The following is a 22,010-nucleotide window of genomic DNA, read 5'->3' on the forward strand; positions in this document are numbered from 1 at the left end:
CTGTTCACCTGAATCCACAGCTCTAACTTGAAGTTTTTTCTTTGCCCAACTCATTTAAATAAGTTCACGTTGGAAGCACTTCATGTTAAAATTTAAAATCCAGAGTAAGTTCTCTCATACCCAGGCACTCTCTCATAGGTCCAAATTTTGTCTCCTTTTTCAAACTGCCTTTGGACCATCCCTCCTCCTCTCCCTCTGCCCCCTTGGCTCCTTACACTGGAACCTCACTGCCAGAGGGAGGGATGGGATCAAATTGGAAGATTGAACCCCCCCCCCCCCACTTTTTTTTAAGTAATAAGCAACAAAGAGAATCATGGCACCCTTCCTTGACACACTTTCTAAATTTGGCTGTTAAGGTGCCACACTCCCCTAGTTCTCCTCCTCCCTCCCTCGTCTCCTTGGCTGGTTCTTCCTCTTCTCCCCCAGCTCTGAATGTGGGGGGACATTGTCCTCTATCTACGCTCCCTCCTTCCCAATCTCACTGAGACCCACGGCTTTCAATGACAGCTACATGCTGAGGACACTCAAATTTATACCTCCAGCCCTGACTGATCTGCTGACCCCCCGACTCACATAACCAAGTGCCTGTGCAACACCCCCACTTGCATCTTAACTGGGCATCTCAAACCTAACATGCTCAAATTGAACTACTGCTCTGCCTCTCCAAACCGCAAACCCCGCCTTCTCCATCCTGGTCGCTGGCGACTCTAACCCTTTCCTAACACTTTGGACGCATCCTTGTCCCTGCCTTTCCTTCCATCCCATCTCCCATCTGTCAGTGAATCCTGCTGTATCTTCAACTAGAACCTGAATGAGACCATTCTCACTCCCTGTGTTGTCCAATGAGGGAGCCACCAGTTACATGTGGTTATTCATAGTTAGGCTAAAATTATTTAAAATTAAATGAAATTTTAAAAGAGGAACCAAAAAAGGAATGGCCCAAGTGAGAAATCTTTGGAAAACAACAGTAAAAATTAATTAATTTAAAAATTTTATTTGCTTAATCACATTAGCTACACTCTAACTCCTTAACAGCTAGCTGTGCTGGTGGTGGGGTAGTGGACAACATGGGTAGAGAACCTTTCCATCGTGGCAGAGAGTTCTGTTAGACGGCACTGCTCACTGCTTCACTGCTGTCACTCCAGGGCAAGCCACTACCATCTCCTGCCTGGATCACTGCAACGGCCTCTTAGCTGGTGCTGCTTCTTTCGTCTACACAACACGGCAGCCAGAGTGATCCTTTCCAAACCCGTCACATCATGTGACTCCTGGGCTCAAAGGGGTCCAAGGGCTCTCCATGTCTCTCAGAGGAAAAGCCGCGTCCTCACGATGGTGCACCAGGCCCTACAAATTCTGTGCTCCTCTGACCTCACCTCCTCCGTCTTCTACTTGTTCTCTCTGGGCAGCCACACTGGCCTCCGTGCTGCTCCGTCACTAAACCAGGCAGGCTCCTGACTCAAGGCCTTTGCACTGGCTGTTCCCTCTGCCTGGGATGCCCTTCCCCAGATCTCCTCCTGGCTCGCTCCCTTGCCTCCTTCAAATCTCTGTTCACAAGCCACTTTCTCAACAAGGTTTATTCTGACTACCAGATTTGAATTTTACTGCCTCTGCCAGCACTCCTGCTCTGCTTTGTGTTTTTCCGTGGCACTTATCTCCTTTGAGCAAACTATATAAATTTACTTGTTATTTATATCTATTGTTGCCCATCTGGCAGGGATCTTTGCTCATTTATTCACTGATATAGCCCAAACAGTTGAAACAGTTTGCCCAGAAGAGGCTTTCAAAACAAGTATTTGTTCAATAAATGAGTGAATAGAGTTTTAGAGCTGGAAGGGGGCCTGGAAATTGTTCCTGGCTGCACAGCTGAGGGCCAGCGAGGTGAGGTTATTCCCCTGTGGACCCACGATGAGTTCAAGGTTCAAGTTCTCACGAGGAGCCAGGCCCAGGCCCAGGCGGCTTCACTGAGCAGCCCCGTGACAAGTGTCCCTCTTCCACTTCACCCATCACAACCGAGGGATACCCAAGAATCAAAGGGAACCAGTGGGAAAACCCAGTCTAACTAAAATGTCCGGGGCACTCAATGCTTTTCCTCTTGGTAAGCCTTTGTACGATTCAACTTTTGGGGCTGCTCCTCTGATAACTTGTAAAACATAAATGGTGGCTTCAAGTTAATTGTTTCTTCTTACTGTTCAGTCTTAACCCCACCCCCACACCCCCACCCAACAGGTGTTACAAATGCCAGAATCTTTGAAAACTGAAAACACACAAGGTTACTAGAGTACATTTTCTTCTAAAGCAATGTATCGGTCTTGTTTTAAATGGATAATCATGGTTTCACCATAGAATTTCAAGATCAGTATTTGAGAAATGGTTGCTTCATATGAAAATATTCTCCACCACATCTTTAAAACACTGCTGGCAATCCAGAACGATTAGAAGAACCAACCCTAGGTCACATTTTGGGTTAGGAGTACCTCTGTCCTCTCAGATCTATAAGAAAATGCCATCTGAATATAAATCTTTTTAAATGCTTCAGGATGATGGTTTTTCTACTGCCTAATTCTGATTCGAAAAAAGACACAGTGAGAGCACTTCAAGCTCATAACCAGACCTGTACATAATGGCCAGGCTAACAGGTCCAGAGCTGCACAGCATCATGTTAGAAACAATCCTGGAAAGCTCAGTCCATGGCTCAATGGATGAATGATCTTGCCAAAGTATATAATTAAGAACAAAGTTATCTTTAGTGCCATTCCTTTATGTCTGAGAAAAGTCAACAAGGCACTTCTTTGGGAATGCCAGTTTTAGAAATTAAAGCCTATGGACTGCACTGTGATGTCATTAAGATTACACCAGAAAACAGATTGATGTGCATAGACAATCTTTTGTATGTACCAAAAAATCCCATCTCTGGAGAGACATGGAGCTAACATGTAAAATCAAGGAGAGGGGGGCACAGGGAAGAGCAAGATGAGAGGCAAAATCAGCAGCTTCCAGAAAGAGAGGTGCCCTGAAGGCCCAGTGCACCCCATGTGTTTCCTGGGGCGGGGCTCTCCATTGCTCTCACTAACTTGCCCCTCTCTAAACCCATTATTTTCATAGTCTGGGTCTCTGGCACTTGCTCTGTCACCACTGGCAGAGTACACACACATTCAGGACACCTTGTCCTAAATGAGCAATAGGAGACTGTTAGGATTATTTATGTAAATCACAATGGGGCAGAAGGGCCCCGTGAGGATGGGAGGCATTTTGTATTTGGCCACTGCTGTGAGCACCGAATCCCATCCCCACTGCCCAGGAACAACCACTCTGGTTAACAACTCGCTGATTATGCGTCTCACATGGAACTAGACCTGGTGCAGTCTAGTACTCAGTTACCAGAGCTGTGGAAACAGGCCTGCGGGAATGCAGCCGTCAACTGTGCTCTGCCACTGTCCCAGGCACAAGAAAGCCCCACAGTTAACCACTCTGCATCTTGCCCACTTCTCTACAAGTCTTATTTTTCTCAAGTGCCTATTACAAGCTGCTGTTCTGAGTCTAACGGATTGTTTATTTGACTGATCTCATCAGTGGCTTTCAAGTATCCTAACAAACTTAGGAACAAAAGAAGAAATGTTTGTCTAATTTATAACTTTCGCCCAGCCTCCAAAAAGGACAGTAACCTTTAAGAAAGTAGGCAGTTGCTGACCCCTATAATCTCTCATTTGCTGGTGTCTCATGGGTCGGGGACTCAGCCTCCCCTCTTGCTACATGTGCACACAGCCTGGCCCCTGAGGATGTCACTGGTGTGGCAATAATGGCGTGCTTGGGAATTGCTGAGGCAGCTGACAGCATACAGATGTATGTGCACAGATGTTTATGACAGGATTTAGGACTACAGCTCTCATGCATGGAATTGGGGGTGTTTGGGTATCTCTTTTATGTTTCCAGACTGCCCTGTAAGAGCCTATCGTTCCCCAGCCATCCTGGACAGTTCAGGTACCTATGCCTGGGGTGGGTTTCTAACGTTTGTTAGGGAGCATGTCATTTGGTTGGGAATTACAGAAGCATGTTTCAGGGTGTACTCCCTCAGCTGCGGTTATAAATTCAACAGTCACTCATTCACTTTATTCCTTCATTCATTTACTCCTTCATTCAGCCATTCAATGAATGTTTTCCAAGTACCTATTCTGTGCCAAGCAGAATGCTTGGTTCTGGGGATACGGAGTTCAGGAAGTCCAGAGAGGAATGCATCAGTGAAGGATGAGATCTACTGACTGTGGGTCCAGGAGACCCTGTGTCTAGTGCTCCAACAAGACTCTGGTTATACTTTCTGGGCATAATGGGCAGCATTCTTTCATCCCTCCAATTTCAATGAGCATTAAGTGAACCAGGCACTGTGCCGATCCTGGAAATATAAAACTAACTTGCTTCAAACTTTCCCCAACTTGCAATCAATGAATCAGGGTTCTAAGTTCCAAGCAACTTTTACAAGTTAGGGCAGGACTTCCAGTGGGCAAAACTGGTGCAGATGATGAGAAAGGGGGCTCCAGAGGCCTGTGTGTGTCAGAGCACATGTATATTATGTGAAGAGGGCTCTTCTACGCACGCAGAGGGGCAGGTGCATCCTGGCCAGCAGTGAGTGACCTTTCCTTCTTCTTTCTTCTTTTTAACTTTCTTGGAATTACTCTGTTTCCCTTTGCTGCTGTCACCACCTGTTGTTTCTGGACAGTTTCCCCACACCAAATCTGGGTGTCTGTTAGGGTTTTCTAAATTCTTCAGTCCCCAAAGCAAACATAGAGTCCTTCAGAGCAGTGACAGCAGTGGTTCTTAGTGTGGCCCATGGACCAGTGGCATCAGCATCACCTGGGAACTTGTTAGAAATGTATGGGCCTCACCCAAAATATGCTGAATCAGACACTGGGTTAGGGGGCAATAAGATATGTTTTAACCCTCCTCCAGGTGATGCTTTTATTATTTATTAGAGAAGTTGTGGTTTCAGAACAATCCTGCATAAAATATAGGATTCCCATATATCACCCTATTAATAGCTTGCATTGGTATGCAACATCTGTTACAATTGATGATAGCACATTTTTATAATTGTACTATTAGTTAAAGTCCCTGGTTTAACTTAGGGTTCACTGTGTAGTGTAATTCCATGGATTTTTTTTAAAACAATTTTGTTCCATTAATTACCATATATACAATCTGATATGTCTTCCTTTTAATCACTCAGATAAATAATATTTCAGTGCTGTTAATTACACTCACAATAATGTGCTACCATCACCACTATTTATTGCCAAAATAGGAAAACTGCATATTTTAAGCCTTAACTTCCCATTCCCTATCCCCACCCCATTTCCTGGTAACTATATTCTAGATTCTGACTCTATGAGTTTCCTTATCCTAATTGTTTCAAATCAGTGAGATCATTAAATATTTGTCCTTTTGGGTCTGGCTTGTTTCACCAAACATGATGATTTCAAGGTTCATCCACCTCCAGGTGATTCTGATGCCAGCTCAACTGTGGGAGCCACTCCTTTGGAGGAGCCCTAGCATTTTTGACTCTAATGTCAGGCATCATAGAATACAACAATTTCCTCCTGTGCCTCTCAGACCCACATTCTGTTGAGGTGGCAACTCTCAGTGCTGGTCGTGGAATGCACAGGGTTCAGCCCTGGTTCAAGCCCTGGTAACTCTCCTTGGGAGCCTGAGCACCGTCCGACCTCCGGCTGGGCGGGAGCTGGCATCCTCCTCTGTGAAGTGAGGCTGTGAGCACAGAGCCTCTCTGCTCCTCCTTGTCCATGGTCTCATTTCCATATGGAGGTGCTGAAGGCTGAAAGAAGGCTCACACACCGGGTATGGGGGGCCTCGGATGCAGGCGAGTCTGGGTATCTCCTTTTCATAGTTGGGGAGAAGCTCTAGTGAAAACAGGAATGGGGGCTCCTGATGCCAAGACTGGGACAGGCAAAGGCAGTTGAAGTGGGAGGGACGAGGGGGGGCTGGGAGCTCTTCTGCCCACCCTGCTCCCTGCCTGAATCACCAAAGACCCGGCCCTGGGCCAGCCCCAGATGAGGTGAGAGACAGTGAACAGGTTGAGCATGGCCCAAGTGATTAGCTGGAAGGGTGAACAGGGGAGGCACAAGGGGGAGTCCCAAATAACAGTGAGGCAAGAGTCAAGAGTCCCTGGGCCACACATTCTTCTCTAGGCCCCATCCACATATGTGCCATCTCAGAGTGGTTGAAAAACACACAGTAAACATGTTGGGGATTCAAGAAACTCACTCTCTGACCCTGGCAAGTCACCTGACCTCTCCAGGCCTCAGTTTATTCATCCCCCCAATGGGGGTATAACTATACCTGCTTTATCAGCCTCACAGGGATAAGCTAAAGGTTATGATAAATGATGAAACAGAGAATAAAAATGAAAAAAAATCATTCTAAAGGATACTCTTATATCTTGGGAGAGCGAGAGTTTGTTCCACAATGTCTAAGCAGAGGACAGCGTCTAAACCTCAAGAATCTGGAGGCAGTTCAACAGAAGCACTTGGAATCCCTCAGAGTAAAGATATCCCCCAAACCCATGGTGTTACTTAATAATTCCGGAAAAAGGGGGAGGTTTGACTTTTGTTTTTATGCAGTCAAGAAACAGCAAATTTGATTTAAAATGAAATCTCTCACAAACGCATGAAAGGAGTTTACTTATCACAAGCAGGACCAGTAGGTAGACAGCCTCTTCTCTGGGCCGCCCCCTTACCTGGGTATCACTGGCAGCGTCTTCACGAGCCCAGGCTGGAAGAGGCTCTCTCACCCTCAGGGTTTCAGCAAATTCAAACAGTGGGCAAGCCCGAGGCCTTGGCTCTGCTTCATTCTGCTTTTGAGAACTGATTTTTCCTGAATAAGGAAAAGTATATGAAATCAGACCAGTTTTCATCAACCCCTTACAAGTTTAGGAAGAGAGGTAGGAGACACAATCAGAAATAATAAAAAGGTCCTAACACAGAACAAGCTGGGTTTCTAGCATTCTGTCTCTGGCAAGTCTGGGCTAACCAAAACATCGACATAATTACGTCTATCTATAGAGGATGTCCATCTTGGTCACTCTAAGGCAAACCACCCTAGAACGACTTTTCCATAGAATACCGATAGACTTTTCATGTTATAAAGGGTTCAGTGGACAAACGATTTGGGAAACACTGAGGCTATTTCTCAAAAATGCTATTCATCAAATAACAAATGGGTTTCTCCTCTGGAGGACCTCTCAGAGCCTTCAATGTGTGAACAGGCATTGCCACAGCCTCCAAAAGGATAATATGAATATGCAGAGTCTCCCAAACATACTTGAGCAGGGAACCCTTATTTTTACAGAATACCTCTTAAAATCATTTTGAATCCTGTGGTTTGGGAAATTTCGCTCCAGGTCCTTAAAAGTCTTGTAGGGCAGTACTTCTGAGGATTTAACGTGCTCATGCACCAGTTGAGCTCTTGTTAAATTGCAGAAACTGAATCAGTAGGGGTGGGGTGGGGTTAGAGATTCTGTCTATCTGACAAGCTCCCGGGTGACGCTCAAGCTGCCGGGCCACGGACCACACTTAGAGCAGCAAGGATGTAAGGCCTCCTCAATAAGCAGAGAGTGATTCAACAGAGATTCTCCACTACCCATAATACTAAAGTAGCCTGCTGAGTGTATTCCTTCCTTAGGCTGTTACTATCCTCCAGCCTCAAGAATTATCAACAGGGCGTGCTGTAAAAGCCTCTCAACAGCATTTTGCTTGTGCGCAGAAGCTAAGTAACTGGCTTTTCATCAGCACTGAGAGATTTCTACAGTGACTTCCAGTTTTGATATGAGGATGAGAGAAAAAACAATGCAAACGCATACATTCAACAGGAAGTGCCTGCTCTCAAGTGGACACTACCCCACATTCATTTTTGCCCCAGCCTATTCTCCATCTGTTCATTTTTAAAACAAGTAACAAATGGCCACAGAGGAAAGAGAACCTTGGAAAGCTGGCAGTGCCTCTGGACCACAGTGACAGTATTATTTGGTGGAAAGCAAGTTTCCATATACTGTTATTTTATAACTCTTCCTGACAATTTAATCAAGGCACAAACCTTAGAAAACTGGCATAGTGAATATTAGCAGCTAGAGCAGAACAATCTCCTTCCTATCCCCTTCTTATGAAGCAATTCAAGGCTTGTGGTTTCTCTTCAATTTGTTATAATGACAGTGTTTAATCATGGAGTCTACTCGGCAGCTCGCTGCTGAATTGAGGTCACACACGTGACTGTTCAGGCATAGAGCACATAATCTATAACTAAGATTTTGCTCCTGAATCTCCAGAGGCTGTGCATTAATTAACAATGCATTTATTTCAAAAATAATATGCATCGCAGCCTTTTAAAATGTAGCCTTGGTTTGGAATGAGCAGAAGTTTGCGATGAAATGTTCGTGGTGGTTATTAGTGCAGGAAGGAAGAACTCAGCCAAGGGAATAGCCCAATCACATGTATTCAAAGATGTTTAATTAAAAGTCTTCTTTACTCATTTCTCAGATGTCTATAACATAATCCCTACTTGAGGCTCCTTTCTAATCAACAAGTCGTAAGTGAGTTTTCAGTTTAGAGTTCTATGTTACATGCATATGCATGTCACAAGTGCAACCCAAGCCAACACAAGTTAAAACTTACTTAGTGTCATCCTGGGCTGCAATAAATATTTTTAATCTTCAGTGAACAGTGAAAAAACTTTGATTCTTCACTTGGACCCATCTTCAATCATGAAAGCTTATTTCAGTGGACAGACGGTACTTCTCAACAGGAAGGCCCACTTAGCTCTATGGCAGTTAATGCACAATCTACAGCTGATTCATCAAACTAAGTCTCTTATAGTTCAACATATAAATATATTTGAACAGGATATGAATATGTCAGAAGACATTAGGTTTCAGGTTAGAGTGCCAACAATAACTCAGCTAAATTTATGTCTGGGGCCTAAATTGGTCTATATCCAGAGTTAAGTTTTAAAAAGATAAAATCCCATGAATATATGAATGTGTATGTGTTTTTTTTTTTCCTTAATTGATTTAAATATCCATATTCCGGTGCTTACGCATATGTTTCCTTTATTTAGTGGCACATGCTTTGACGTAATGCATCAGTATTTCCATCTGGCAGAGATCACTGACTTACTCCTCTCCTGGAGGAAATCTTTCTTACTGCTGGTTTTCCACTTTTGCCAGCAAGTGCATTTTTGTGGACGGGGAAACAATCTCATTTGAAAGGCGACTGGCATTTTACCTGAGGAGGCTGGTTTGGGGAGGCGGCTTTGAAGAGGCCGCCCCACTCTGGCAGTCATGATGGGGTCGGAGGTGGAATGAACCATGGTGTTTTCTGCAGGGCTGTCTGCAGAGGAAGGCACTTCTCGTTCAAGGGTTTGGGCTCTGATGGCGGAAGCTGCTGGAAGGGCTGGCTGGAGAGGCAGGACGGGCGCCGCGTCCTCTGAGGAGTCCGGTGTGCACAGGTACCGTCCCATGGAGCGAGTCCCCGGGTCTGGGAGAGGGAAGGTCCCGATCCCACTGTCCAGCGTTCTCATCTGGCAGCTGGATTCTGAGACAGAGTAACGCAGCAAGGATCAGAGAATGCTGACATGAAGGGATCGTGGATATCGGTACGATCTGGGGAAAAGTGATATCCAAATGGAAGAATTTAAGGGAAAGAAAAATGATAAACATTTGGAAATAATGTTAGTGGTCCAGTAAATTTCCACAGAGGTGCCTGAAACAGACATTTAATTTGCACATGAAAGTATTCCCCTCATGCCATGTGTGTGGTAAGAAGGCCAGTCTGCTAAGGGCAGGGCATGTACCCTGGATGATTCTCTAGAGTTATAATGGAAAAGGAACATTCTTTTGAGACCAAAAACTACTTTTGATTATGCTTATTTCAATTTGGGAGTCATATGACTTCAATCAATTAGGTGAAAATTATTAACTGAAATAAGATGAGCAATGAACGCACATAACAAATTGAAGCGATGTCCTAACAAAGGTAATTGTGTATCTCTTGCATGGATTATCATCCATTCAGCAGTGAACTCAATCTCTGGACTCTCAACCTGCCTGTCAGGACACATAATTTATACACTACAACGGTCATCTCAAAGGGTAACTTGCCTGCTGTAACCTCACTAATCATGTGGGCTTCATTTGACCCCATTGCCACTTGAAGTCTTATTGAGAAGACCACAGAGGTACTTTCTGAGTTTTACATTGACTTTTGCAACGACAAAACTCATCAGTACCTTTTGGATTTCTTGTCACTCACAGGGTTCCTACTAGCTCCAAGAACAAATTATATTGATTTCACCCTGTATGTGACATATTCTGCAACTCTTATGTACGGACAAAAATACAGTATCTGAAAGAAAATATTACATAGTTAACTTCTAAAATGGTGATGTGGTTTATCCAAGCTGCGCTCCAGAAGCCTCCCTTCCATGTGATGATTTGAGGATGAAACATCCTTAGTTAAGTTTATATCTACAGCACAAAGTCTAGGACTGGGTAAAGGCACAGCTCAGCACCATATTAGGCATCAAGGGGAACTTAATAGAATCTGATGTAATCATCTCTGTGTCAAAAGGCTCAACAGCTGACATTTCTTTGGTGCTTTATGGAACAGTGGCTCATAGCACGGTCTCTGCCAATAACTAACTGTGTTGAAGTGTGAGATCCTTAACTCATCGGGGTCTCAGGTTCCATGTGGGGTCACGGTGAGGATGAAAATACATTCACCACTGAATCCCTAGAACGGAGCATCACATCATGAATAAAAGAATGAAGAGTGACATATATAAAATGCTTAGTGTATTTATTGGATATTAGTAGATACCTAATAGGTAAATGGCTTATCATTAAGTACCTTTCATAGACAATTTCATTTGATCCTCAGCAATCAGTATTCAAACTTTGGCATCTGCCCATTCTTATCTTCCTCCTCAAAACCGCTTGCTGAGAGGAGAATTCTGGGAATTTCCTTATAAAATGATAAAAACAAGGGGTGGAGATGGGTACAGAGTTGGCTTTTCTAGGTTCTAGCAGATTTAGGTTCGTAAGCACTAGGAAGATGAAGTCCCAAAGAAAGGAGAAGCTTCAGTCTCCCAAGGGCTGTTTAGTTGGAAGGTGCAGACACCCCTTCTCCAGTGTGGTGTCCACAGAACCAGCTCAGATCTCAGAGACTGGCCATGGACTGTCAGCCCTGAACTATACAGCAGCGGTCTGGGAAGTGCTTTCCTCTCCCAGGACTGAGCACAAGATTAGCCCCATTCATTTCAGGGCCTCCTCCCAGGCAGCTTTACTCTCCACCAGTTTTACCAATTATCCAGTATCCCCTCTTATTCATTTTCTACTCAACTGATTGTCACAGAACGGTCTTTTTGAGAAATGATCAGCTGTTTGCACGGGGAGGTGTTGCCAGGAGAGTGTGAAAAGAAACACCCTGCTACTCAGAATTCAATGTCCTTCCTTCATTTTAGCCTAGACACCCATTCTCAGATTTAGCATGTCCATATGCTGTACTTTTGGGCCATTCTGAATTGTCTGAACTATTTCATTCTCACATAAGAGTAAGAGGACCTTCATCAGCACTGACCCAGTTTGTTGGGAAGGGAATCAAAGATTCATGGGATGTGAAATCATGTCAGGCCCTATGTGACCAGGCTGCCAGCCGTACACTGGCTCCCAGCTTCCTGAGGTCTGCCCACCCTGTACCAAAGAATGCTCGGCACGATGCTACAAGAGGTGCTCTTCTCCTTTCGTGAACATGGCTGTCCTAGTTTGCTAATGCTGCAGAATGCAAAACACCAGAGAGATGGATAGGCTTTTATAAAACGGGGGTTTATTTCACTACACAATTACAGTCTTAAGGCCACAAAGCGTCCAAGGTAACACATCAGCAATCAGGTACCCTCACCAGAGGATGGCCAATGGCCTCCGGAAAACCTCTGTTAGCTAGGAAGGCAGCTGGCATCTGCTCCAAAGCTCCGGCCTCAAAACGGCTTTCTCCCAGGACGTTCCTTTCTAGCAAGCTTGCTTCTCTTCAAAACATCACTCCCAGCTGCACTCTCTTCCTCCCCCCCGAGTCAGCTCATTTATGTAGCTCCACCGATCAAGGCCCACCCCGAATGGGTGGGGCCACGCCTCCATGAGAACATCTCATCAGAATCATTGCCCACAGCTGGGTGGGGCACATTCCAAGCAAATCCAACCATCACCAAAACCCCTGCCCCACACAAAACCACAAAGATAATGGCATTTGGGGGACACAATACACTCAAACAGGCACAATGGCTCATCAAACTTTTAATTGCTTACTATAGCTACCAGCATCCACTGCTTCCTTTGTACCATCTCTTTTAATCGTTACAACAAACCTGTAAGGTGAGAACTATCATCACCATTTTACAGTTGAAGGATCACAGTTCAAAGAGGGTAAGTAACTTGCCCATGATCATTTGCTATAAATAAGGAGCCTGGATTTGAATCCAGGCTTGTTCCATGTCAAAGACCAAGCTCTTAACCACCAAGCTACCTGATCCCCACAAAGAACAGCTAAATTCCAGAACTGGGGTCTGCTTAGGTATGGGTTGGCTACGAGGCAGCCATGTGAGCCGCAGGCTGACAGCATGGACCGCAGCTCCCAGTCTCTCCTCTGGGACCAGCACCAGGCCCTGGGGTTCCTCCTGGCCCCCACTGCTCCCCATTCTGTGGTTGGAGTCAACTGTGGGTTTCCTCACATAGTCCCTGATCTCTGCAGTTCCTAGAAGCTCTGGCCTCCACGCCCTCAGACTGGGTCCTGAGACGTCCGTGCCGTGGGTGTTCTAGAGTTTAACTTGCCTCTCTGGGCTTGGTGACGGGCACTGCCTCCAAGGGCACTGTCTTTCTGGCCTTGTCTAAGAATTGTTTCCCCTCCACATATTCTCTGGCTCCAGCTTTAAAAAGCACTGCATCCAGTCCCCTTAATGAACACTCCAAAAGCAAAGTGGGTTTCTTGGCTGCCTGTCCCATGATTGTGTGGGGACAGACCCCAGAAACCGCAGCCCATGTATGTCAGTTTGGCTCATAACGCAAAGCCAGGGGCAGGCGCAGGAAACAGGGATTTGGGGTAGGAAACATGGGTGAAGGCAGGCTGGAGTATACCTAGTGCTCTTCTGAGGAAAGCAATATTTTCTGGCATTTGTCCCCTTAAATTATTTTCCTGTCCCTGCAACATACAATGTTGCCAGGGCAGACTCCATAAAGCACAATTTTTGGTATCTGGGAGTTCTCTGGTTTTCTGGGAATTGTGTGCACTGACATTAAGCTCAGAAACCACCAGTTATTAAGGCCATTTTTTATTTCAGAAACAATTTCAGATGCCAAATGTAGTGAAGGTGAATGACTCATTTGTAAGTACCTATGAAATGAGGTGTGGACAGTCAGGGGCTTGGGTGCCATATGCCAAGTTTCACCCTCAAGCAAATTTTTCAGAATGTATAAAGCTTTAGAAATGGGAGTTTATAATGAAAATGCTGTCGCTGTCTTTGTGCAGTTTCATTAAAGCACTGCTAGTTTCTTGGAGTTCATAAAAATATTTTAACCTGAAAAAGTGTTAGATACTGTGCTTCTGAAGCCAGTATTTTTCTTGGGGAATTATAAGGATTTACAAAATAATTAAATGGCCATGGTAGGAACAAAGTTCAAAGAGGCAAGCCTGCCTCGCGTCTTGAATAAATTGACTCAGTCTTGATCTGGACAAAATTTAAGTTCACATTTGTGGGTAGGGCCTTGCAAATGAGTTCAAGGGTTGGGTCTTTGTATGGACTAACTGGCTTCATTCTTTCAAAGTCACCAATTACATCCTTGGCCTTGGCTGTCCCTCTCACCTACTCCCCCTTGTCCTATTTGCCTCTTCTCTGTCTCTGTCCCTCTCTCTGTCTCAGGATAAGTTTTCTTACTTATCACAACCAACAAGCCCCAGGCATGTCATGCGATGACCTACAGCAGAGCTTCCTGCACCTTTTAAAGTCTTAATACACGTGGAATATATATTCCTCACTGGGAAAACACCAGCCTCCTCAGGGAACCCTGACAATCTGAGGATGCAGGGCACTTGGAACCCATTCAGGATGTATCTGCAGCAGAACAGTTGGGAACCTCTTACTTATAGGATGGACCACTTTTGACTGACTCCTCAAATAGATTATCTTGCAAATCTCTGGCATGCAAGGAGACGGATACATTTTTAGTCTCATAGCAGCTGGTAGGGCAATAAGGCCCTTGTTGGTTGGAAAGAGAGATGCCTATTTCCACCTCCAGGGAGGATTTAAGTCTCGCTGCATGGAGGGTAGCAAGAGCATAATAATGCCTGCCATCAGGAACTCAGTCCTAGGGTCCCAACCCACTCCTCGGTTTGCAGGTGTTGCAGGTTTTTGTTTTGTAAACAAAAACATGACTCAGACAGGCATTGGATGGAAAAATGTTTACTGACATAGAAGAGCAAAGCGCAGTCAGCCTCACCAGTGGATGTGGCCCCCCCCGCCAGCGGGTTTGTGCCATGTGCTGTCGCAGAGGTACCAGGCTCCCTTCCCACCCAGAAGGAGGGGGAGGTGAGGTGGATATTCATAAAGCACGCATACTTCGGCCTGACTGTCCACAGCGAATGTTTATATCTGCTGGGGCAAAAAGGAGAAGGAATGTGCCAGCAGGCCACGTTCTGCATGGGATGTGTTTTATCTCTAGGCACTGCAGAGAAGGGAGTCAGCCCACAATTATCATCTGTCGTAGATGCCAGGCAAACACATCTGGTCCCGATTATGGGATGTGTCTGTGGGTCCCAGGGAAAGCTGGCAGGTCCTGCTAGGACTGTCCTTTACCACAGCCCTCCTTTTGTGGGAAGAATGCTAAGACAGCTAGGGTGAGGAATATTGTCTGGCATCACAGCTTCAGCAAAAGGTGGGGAGTTACCGGTCTTGAGAGGGAGATGAGCAGCTTGGGGCGAGCGGCCAGTGAGGGTGAGGCTCTGCATGGATGAGGGCAGGGGTAGATTCTGGAAAAACTATTCTGCTGGGGATTTTGACATCCTTACTGAGGTGTGTGATATAAAATCCCCACTCATCTTGCGAACGAGTGTTGGCCCTTCTGTTCCCTATAATGAGCTGCCGTGGCAGTTGGCCTCAGTTTCCTTATCTGAAAATCAGATCATACTCCCTTTATCATAGGGGCACATTGAGGCCTAGAAACAAAGCATGTGACCAACACAGCTCACTGCCTGGAACACGCACAGTTATTTTCCAGAAAATGGCAGCTATTCTCAGAGTCAGTTTTGTTAGACATAAGCATCCTGGGGGCAGAACTGGATTTTATTCATCTCTTTAGTACTCCCATAAAATCCTGTTAATGATTCCATCACTGCCCTTACTCTACGGTACGGTGATCATGTGCTCTGCCGACAGAGTGCCATGCAAGGTGCACCTTATTCGTTTTCCATCCCCAGTGCTTAGCATGCACCTGACATGCAGTCAGCACTCACTGAGGTTTAACAAATTGGATGGATGAAGAAATGGCTCTAATCTGTAGAAAATTCTTCCTTATATTAAACTGAGCACAAATCTTTCTTTTTGCAATGTGAATCTGCTTCTTTTTGTTCTGACTCCAGCAACCAAGAAAACAGCTGACTTCCTTCTTCTCTGTAGCTATTTTTCACGTACAGCCAGACTTTATTAATTCAGATGGCCAGAGGGATAAAAATCATTCAGAATTACTGAATATTTTAAAGATGGATTTCTTCCTACTTTCAAGCCCTTAGAACAGGGTCAGTGACCAAGACAAAGGATGGCCCGTGGAATGGTGCTTGATCAGGCTCCTCATATAGCCCTGTGCCTGAAGTTCCCAGGCCAAGCAAAAGTCAGCATGACAGCCTCATCTCCCCCCTTATGCCACGAATTCCAGACGGACAGAGGTAGCCCATGCTGAATGTGGGCATCCCATATAACACCAGAAATCTTCATGGTATGAGAATTGAGCTCTTACAGGGAATAATAGCTTTAATAAGCTTGGCACCATGCTCAGCACAGAGAAAGTGCTCACTATGTGTTTATGAGTGGTTGGCAGGGAGTGGTGGGGCCCTGGAGATACAGATTACACTCACTTTGATGGAATCCAAGGCAAACCAAACTTTCATCCGTGTCGTTAGTGTTAACACACTGCAGTGCCTAGGTGCATTTCATTAAACAACCACCCTGGTTATTTCCCAAGCAATTTTGGCAACCACTTCCTTGGGGGTTAATTGATCAAAAGCATTAACAGGCAACTAACGAATATGGATCAACGTGCAGTTGCAAGCTGCCTCCTGTATAGAAAGGATGGAGTCTATTTTCTTGAGAAACCCATTTTTGGGCTGGCCTGCCGAAAGACTTTAGTTTTAAAGGCCTAAACAAGTGATGTTTACTGATGCTTCTTTGTTCTCACAGACTTATTACATTCTCAGGAATACTCCCAAATTAGTATGCGATGATTTTCAGTTAGGGAAGTTACAGAACATCTATTTTAAAAGGTTATCCTTGCTTCTGTGCAATGATCTACTCTTTCTTATGAATTTCAAGCAAACTATTTGAGGAATCATATGGATTCTTCTTCTTTAACCCTCATTAATCGTAGGAAAATATAAAACTTGCAAACCAAACTGTGTTTTACTTTGAAAACATCCACCAAATCTACAAAAGTTTCAACCAAATCTGCAATGCGGACTCATCATAATTCACCAGCCAGAAAGAAAGAGTGACTTTTGAGGCTGTTTAATAGTCACACCATATTATTAATTGGCAAACTTTTCTATAATGCAGGCCATCATGTAAATACGTCTATGGACACATTCTCTCCAGGCTCTTAAACATCTTTAAGCTACAAGTGGTATTGGCAATAGCAACTTAAACTACAGATGGGAGAACAGATCTCTTTATTTGCACATCCTTCTCTTCATCTGTACGGATGAAACAAGCTAAAAAACTAGGCCTGTGGCCAAAGCCACATCAATTAAATGTAGGTTATTCATTCTAAGTTTATCCCAGGGTTTTGTCAAAGTAGTAAAAAATGACTGTATTAGTTACTTATTCACATTGGGTAACGTTTGACCAGGGCATTAAGCTGGAAGGTCTGATAGCTTTGGGAGGCATGAGGATATTCCACTCCTAAGTTCAAACTGGATTAAGCTTTCTGAGATTTAAAAAACATGGGGCAAATGTAAACTCGTTTTTCAATACTTTATGCTGTCTTTGGTATAAAGGAAGACAGTGACATTGGGAGTCTGATGTACTACTCTGGGAAAGAATGAGAAAAAATGTAGGGAATTAATATGAGGGAAAAAAACAGAAAAAGGAAAAAAAAAAAAAACAGAACATGAAACTTCACTGAAAAGATAAAGAACAAGTTATTTAAATAAATGTAAGAAGTGCCATCTCAGGCTGGGTTGGCATCCAGTAAACCCAACATTCCACGTCTGCTATTGGCATCACCAAAATATCGTGGTAGGATGTGACAAAGGGACATGAACTGGAAAAGGTTAGAAAGTTGTTCCAAATGCCCATGTCGACCATGAAGCTACAGAAATCTTTCTTGAGTTTATTTACATATTCAGCTAGTAAGTCCCCCTGAGTAACAATTGCCTACGTTTGCTACGTCTTGCTGCTTCCTGTCACTGAAACTAAAGTGACTTCTTTCAAGTTTCTGGAGATGGCCCTTGGACTAATAGTCCAGGATTTGTTATGCAACTCTCAAAATCCTTCTTGATTTTACAAATTCTGATAATTACCTCTATACTTTTATCTCTCTATTTGGAAAAATCTTGAAGTAATCATGTAACTCCTTTATGTCCTGCTATGCTGTTACGCTTTTCTTGAAAAACAATGACCAGAATTGTATGCAATATTTACCGTGATATTCAAGACTAGGCTCACGTAGCTATCACAGTTCACTACCTAGCACTGTTATCATTGGTAAGTAACCTAGGAGCAGACCTGGCTCCCAGGTTCCTGCGGCCTGTTTCATGATATCCTGATTATCCCCTCTTACTCAAAGGCTATGTTTATGAAAGTACAATGTAGATCTCTCCCAACTCCCCACAATATAATGGCTGCTCACTTAACCCATTTCCTCCCCATTAAGTTGTGTTGTCTTCTTTTATTTGACATTTTTCTAACTGAAAGAAGCAAAAACTTGTTTTCATTAGCAAGATCTTCTAGAGTTAATTTGTAAAACCTCAGAACCACAATGGTGCCAGACTGGTGCCTGATCACCACTATTCTAATTGAAGAAATGTCAGCTTTTCTCTCCCTTTTGTTTTCCGTTATTCTTGCCCATTCTCTAACCATAGCACCATAACAAAACTACTCCATCCTCAACTTTTTTTTTTTTTTTGACCAATCTAATTATAATTTAGCTTTTTGCTTGTATCTTCTTCTAATCCACTTTTGGGCTGGTACTCATGAAAGGCATTTTAAAGGTCTCAAAAAATGATGTTTACTGATTCTCCTTTGTTCACAGACTCTATGTTACCAGATCACATTCTCAAATTAGTAAGCCAAGATTTCCCCTTAGAGAAAGTACAGCTTATATATCCTGAAAAGTTATACTTGTTTCTGTTCAATTATCTACCCTCTCTTATAGATTCATCTCATCTCTAACTGCCCTGCCAAAATGAAGTGAAAAGTTGAACAATTATCTGATGAATCTGATAGACACAGATGGCTTTGATGGGTAATTATGTCCCTCTAAATCTCTCTTACTCCTTATCAGGTTTGGTGAATTATATGGACAACTGCCTCTACTCTCATTTCCACTTGCCTGGATAACATCTGCTTTGATAAGACATTGATGGAAGGGAAGAAAGAAAATAAATTGGGGGTGAGGTGCTGTAGGAAGAGTTTCAAAGCAGTTTTATTTGGCAAGAAGCATATAAAAAATCAGAGAAGCAAGGAGGCAATTCAGACCTTCAATTTAGAAACTAATGAAAATATTAAAGATATTTATAGGAGGATTGGAACTAAAGTGTTCTATGTATTAATTAGCTTTTTTAAATTAAAATTTTAAATTTAGGTACTCCAAAATTATAAATTATTTTAGTTGTCTTATATTACTATAATACTGATTGTAATGAAAGACTCTAGAAAGATATGGTTTTAGAGTGCATTGCTGTTTTTCTCCATTTGTCTCTGTATTTTCATCAGTGTTAATTATTCTTTTCAAATGAGATGTAGAAAAAAAGAAAGCTCAAGTCCTCATAGCAAGCTTTTTAAACCATATATATTTTTTACTATTCATTTTAATATAACTTACTTGCTTAGTAAGGATTTTAATAATTATAAGATAATCTATTTCAAGTGACTATTCAAGGATCATTTATTTTTCTTTTATGTGACTGCAGTTGAAATGTGGATGAAGAGAGGCTGAAGTTGAGATGAGCTATCTTTCCATTTCAGCTGCCACCCTCCACTCACCAATATTCCATGGCCGTCTCTACAGGAAGATAATAAAATAAGTAATGAAATCCAACAGACCATAGGATATGGATACAGGTAAAAATACATAAAGATTTCTGTTTCCATCCAAGGATGATCAACTGTTACAGGAATTTCCCTCCTGCAGTAAGCAACTAGAAAACTAGAATATATGAGTGTGAATGTGTACGTATATACAAACGTGCATATACACATGTGTAAACAAACACACTGTGTCTAGATATTGGAAAATAGGCATATAGAGCTTGATCTTTGAACCAAGGGAAACAAATGAGGTGACTCCTACAATTGCTCCAGTTAACTGCTTCATGACTGTTTCCAGATAACAGCACATGAAGAGGGAATTCAACAGAGCCTAGAAGCATTACTGAATTGAAGGGATACATACAGGTGTTAAGGGGGATCAAGGCAGCTAGACTTCGTAGGGCAGAATGTTGGAGAGGAAGGAGAATAGCAGAGGTTTCCCTACAGTCTTTGGTTGAGTACTGATCTGTGTATGCATGGGGTGAAATTCATGAGGTCAGAGAAAAAATTACTATGAAGCAGTGGGTTGAATGATTTCTGGAGCACAATGAGTTGAAATACATGGGGCACAGGGCAGAATCCTCAGATGGGTTGAACCTGAGTAGTGAGGCTAAAGTATACCCATAATAAAGATGGCACTGGACTTGTCATAACTGAACTTAAGAGCAAGCTTTGAAAAAATAAAACTAATTGTCAAATAACTTAAGTGGATCTCAGAACAAAGGGCAATGGTCTTTATAGGAAAAGTCTTTTAACCCATCAATGTAAAATCCACAATCTTTGGTGTCCAGTCAAATCTCACAGGCATGCAAAGATTTAGGAAAATAATATCCATATCCAAAGAAAAAAGGAATCAATAGAAACAGATACGGAAATCAGAGAGAAAATGAAGTTAGCAAAAAAGGACTTAAAAATGACTATAATGTAAAGGAAAGTTATATTTTGAGGAGATATTAAAATAATAAAAATACCCAAATGGTAAGTATAGACAGGGAAAAAAAGCTAGATTTGAAATGGAAAATACACTGTATAGGATTGACATATTAGATATAGGAAAAAAAAATTAATGAATTTGTAGATATAACAATATAAACTACCCAAAATAAAGCATAAGAGAATAAAAAGACTTGGAAAAAGTAAACAGAGCACCATAACCTGGGGGTCAATATAAAATTGTCTATATGTGTATAGTTGGAATCTCATAAGGAAAGAAAAGAGAGAGAAGAAGAAGAAATGAGAAGAAATAGTGACCAAAAATTTACCAAATTTGATAAAAACTATAAACCCAAGATCTGAGAGGCTCAATGAACCCCATCCAAAAACAACATGGAGAAAATCACACCAAGGCATGTCCTAATTGAACTGCTAAACACAATGATAAAGATGAAATTTTAAAAGGAACAGAGGAAAAATATACATTCCAGAGGAAGAAAACTGACAACAGACTTAATGTCAAAAATGATATAAGCCAAAGACAATGGAATGGGATCTTTAAAGTACAGAAAGGAAAAACATGTCAGCCTTGCAAACATTAATTACAGTTAATCAATATTCAATTAATTTTAAAAATTAAGGTGAGTCTTCCAGTTGACCAAGATAGAAGCAATAAGATGCTCCAGCATGCCATTCCCCCCACAGAAGCTTAGAACAACTAGCAAAAATTAACAGAGCCACCATCCTCAAAATTCTGGAAAATGGTTAAAAGGTTTTACTACCTAGGAAACTGCAAAATCAAGGAAAAAAAAAACTGCCTGAGATATGGTAGGCAAAGCTTGTGGTGCCCTTGCTCATTTCATTTCCACCCTCTTCCAAAGTGGAGTGGAGCCAGCCTGTACTCCCATTGTCGGCCCCTGGTCTTGTTCCAGAAGTAGCAGAGTAACACCTATGTATATGTGGGTGCCTGTGCCCGTGTGTCATTGTCAATCTATCCATGGAAGAATGAAATACTGAATTAGGAAACTTGTCTTGACCATACCCTCCCAGAATTTGGCCTGAAGGCAGAGAAGCATCTTACAGACAACTAAACCAGTTTAAGATTACAATTAAGTCAAAGCGGCCTGGGACATAGGATTACCTGCATTAAGTCACACAATAGAGCAACCAGAAGGGAGTGAAAGTTTATTTCAAATGGGAATAGAGAGAGCATGCAAACTCCTGTAAACTGTAAACAGTAAAATTCTTCAGGCCACGAGTGAGCACAAATCCAAGGAAAGGAAGCATGTTCACACAGGCTCCAATAAGCTACAGAGAATCCTGCACTTTGCATTCATTTCAGTCTGATCATCTTGATAGGAGGGCTAATATCTGAAGGAAACCACCAGCCAAAACAGAGTCAATTTGCAAAGACTGTGAAAGTTGCTTTTTGCTTTGGTTTGTTGGTTTTTGTTAGCTCTTGGTACTCATGGAAATCTCTGTCATATCATAACTGATATAAACTTAAGGAACAGATTTCT

The 22,010-nt window shown here is 42.8% G+C and overlaps 1 protein-coding gene across 10 annotated transcripts in view; it reads right to left on the reverse strand.

Moving 5' to 3' along the window:
• NCKAP5 (NCK associated protein 5) overlaps positions 1-22,010 on the reverse strand; it is a 1,340,286-nt gene that overhangs the window by 54,188 nt on the left and 1,264,088 nt on the right. For all 10 annotated transcript variants that reach the window (XR_005218940.1, XR_005218939.1, XM_037850400.1 and 7 more), the window contains 2 exons: positions 9,282-9,590; positions 6,743-6,879 (listed from right to left, as the gene is read on the reverse strand). Coding sequence is in view for 8 of the 10 variants with exons in the window: in XM_037850400.1 (XP_037706328.1) it covers positions 6,743-6,879; positions 9,282-9,590 (446 nt within the window). In the remaining 2 variants the exon portion in view is untranslated. The remainder of the gene's footprint in view (positions 1-6,742; positions 6,880-9,281; positions 9,591-22,010) is intronic.

The sequence above is a fragment of the Choloepus didactylus genome, chromosome 9 (genome assembly GCF_015220235.1).
Source record: "Choloepus didactylus isolate mChoDid1 chromosome 9, mChoDid1.pri, whole genome shotgun sequence".
Classification (NCBI taxonomy): domain Eukaryota; kingdom Metazoa; phylum Chordata; class Mammalia; order Pilosa; family Megalonychidae; genus Choloepus; species Choloepus didactylus.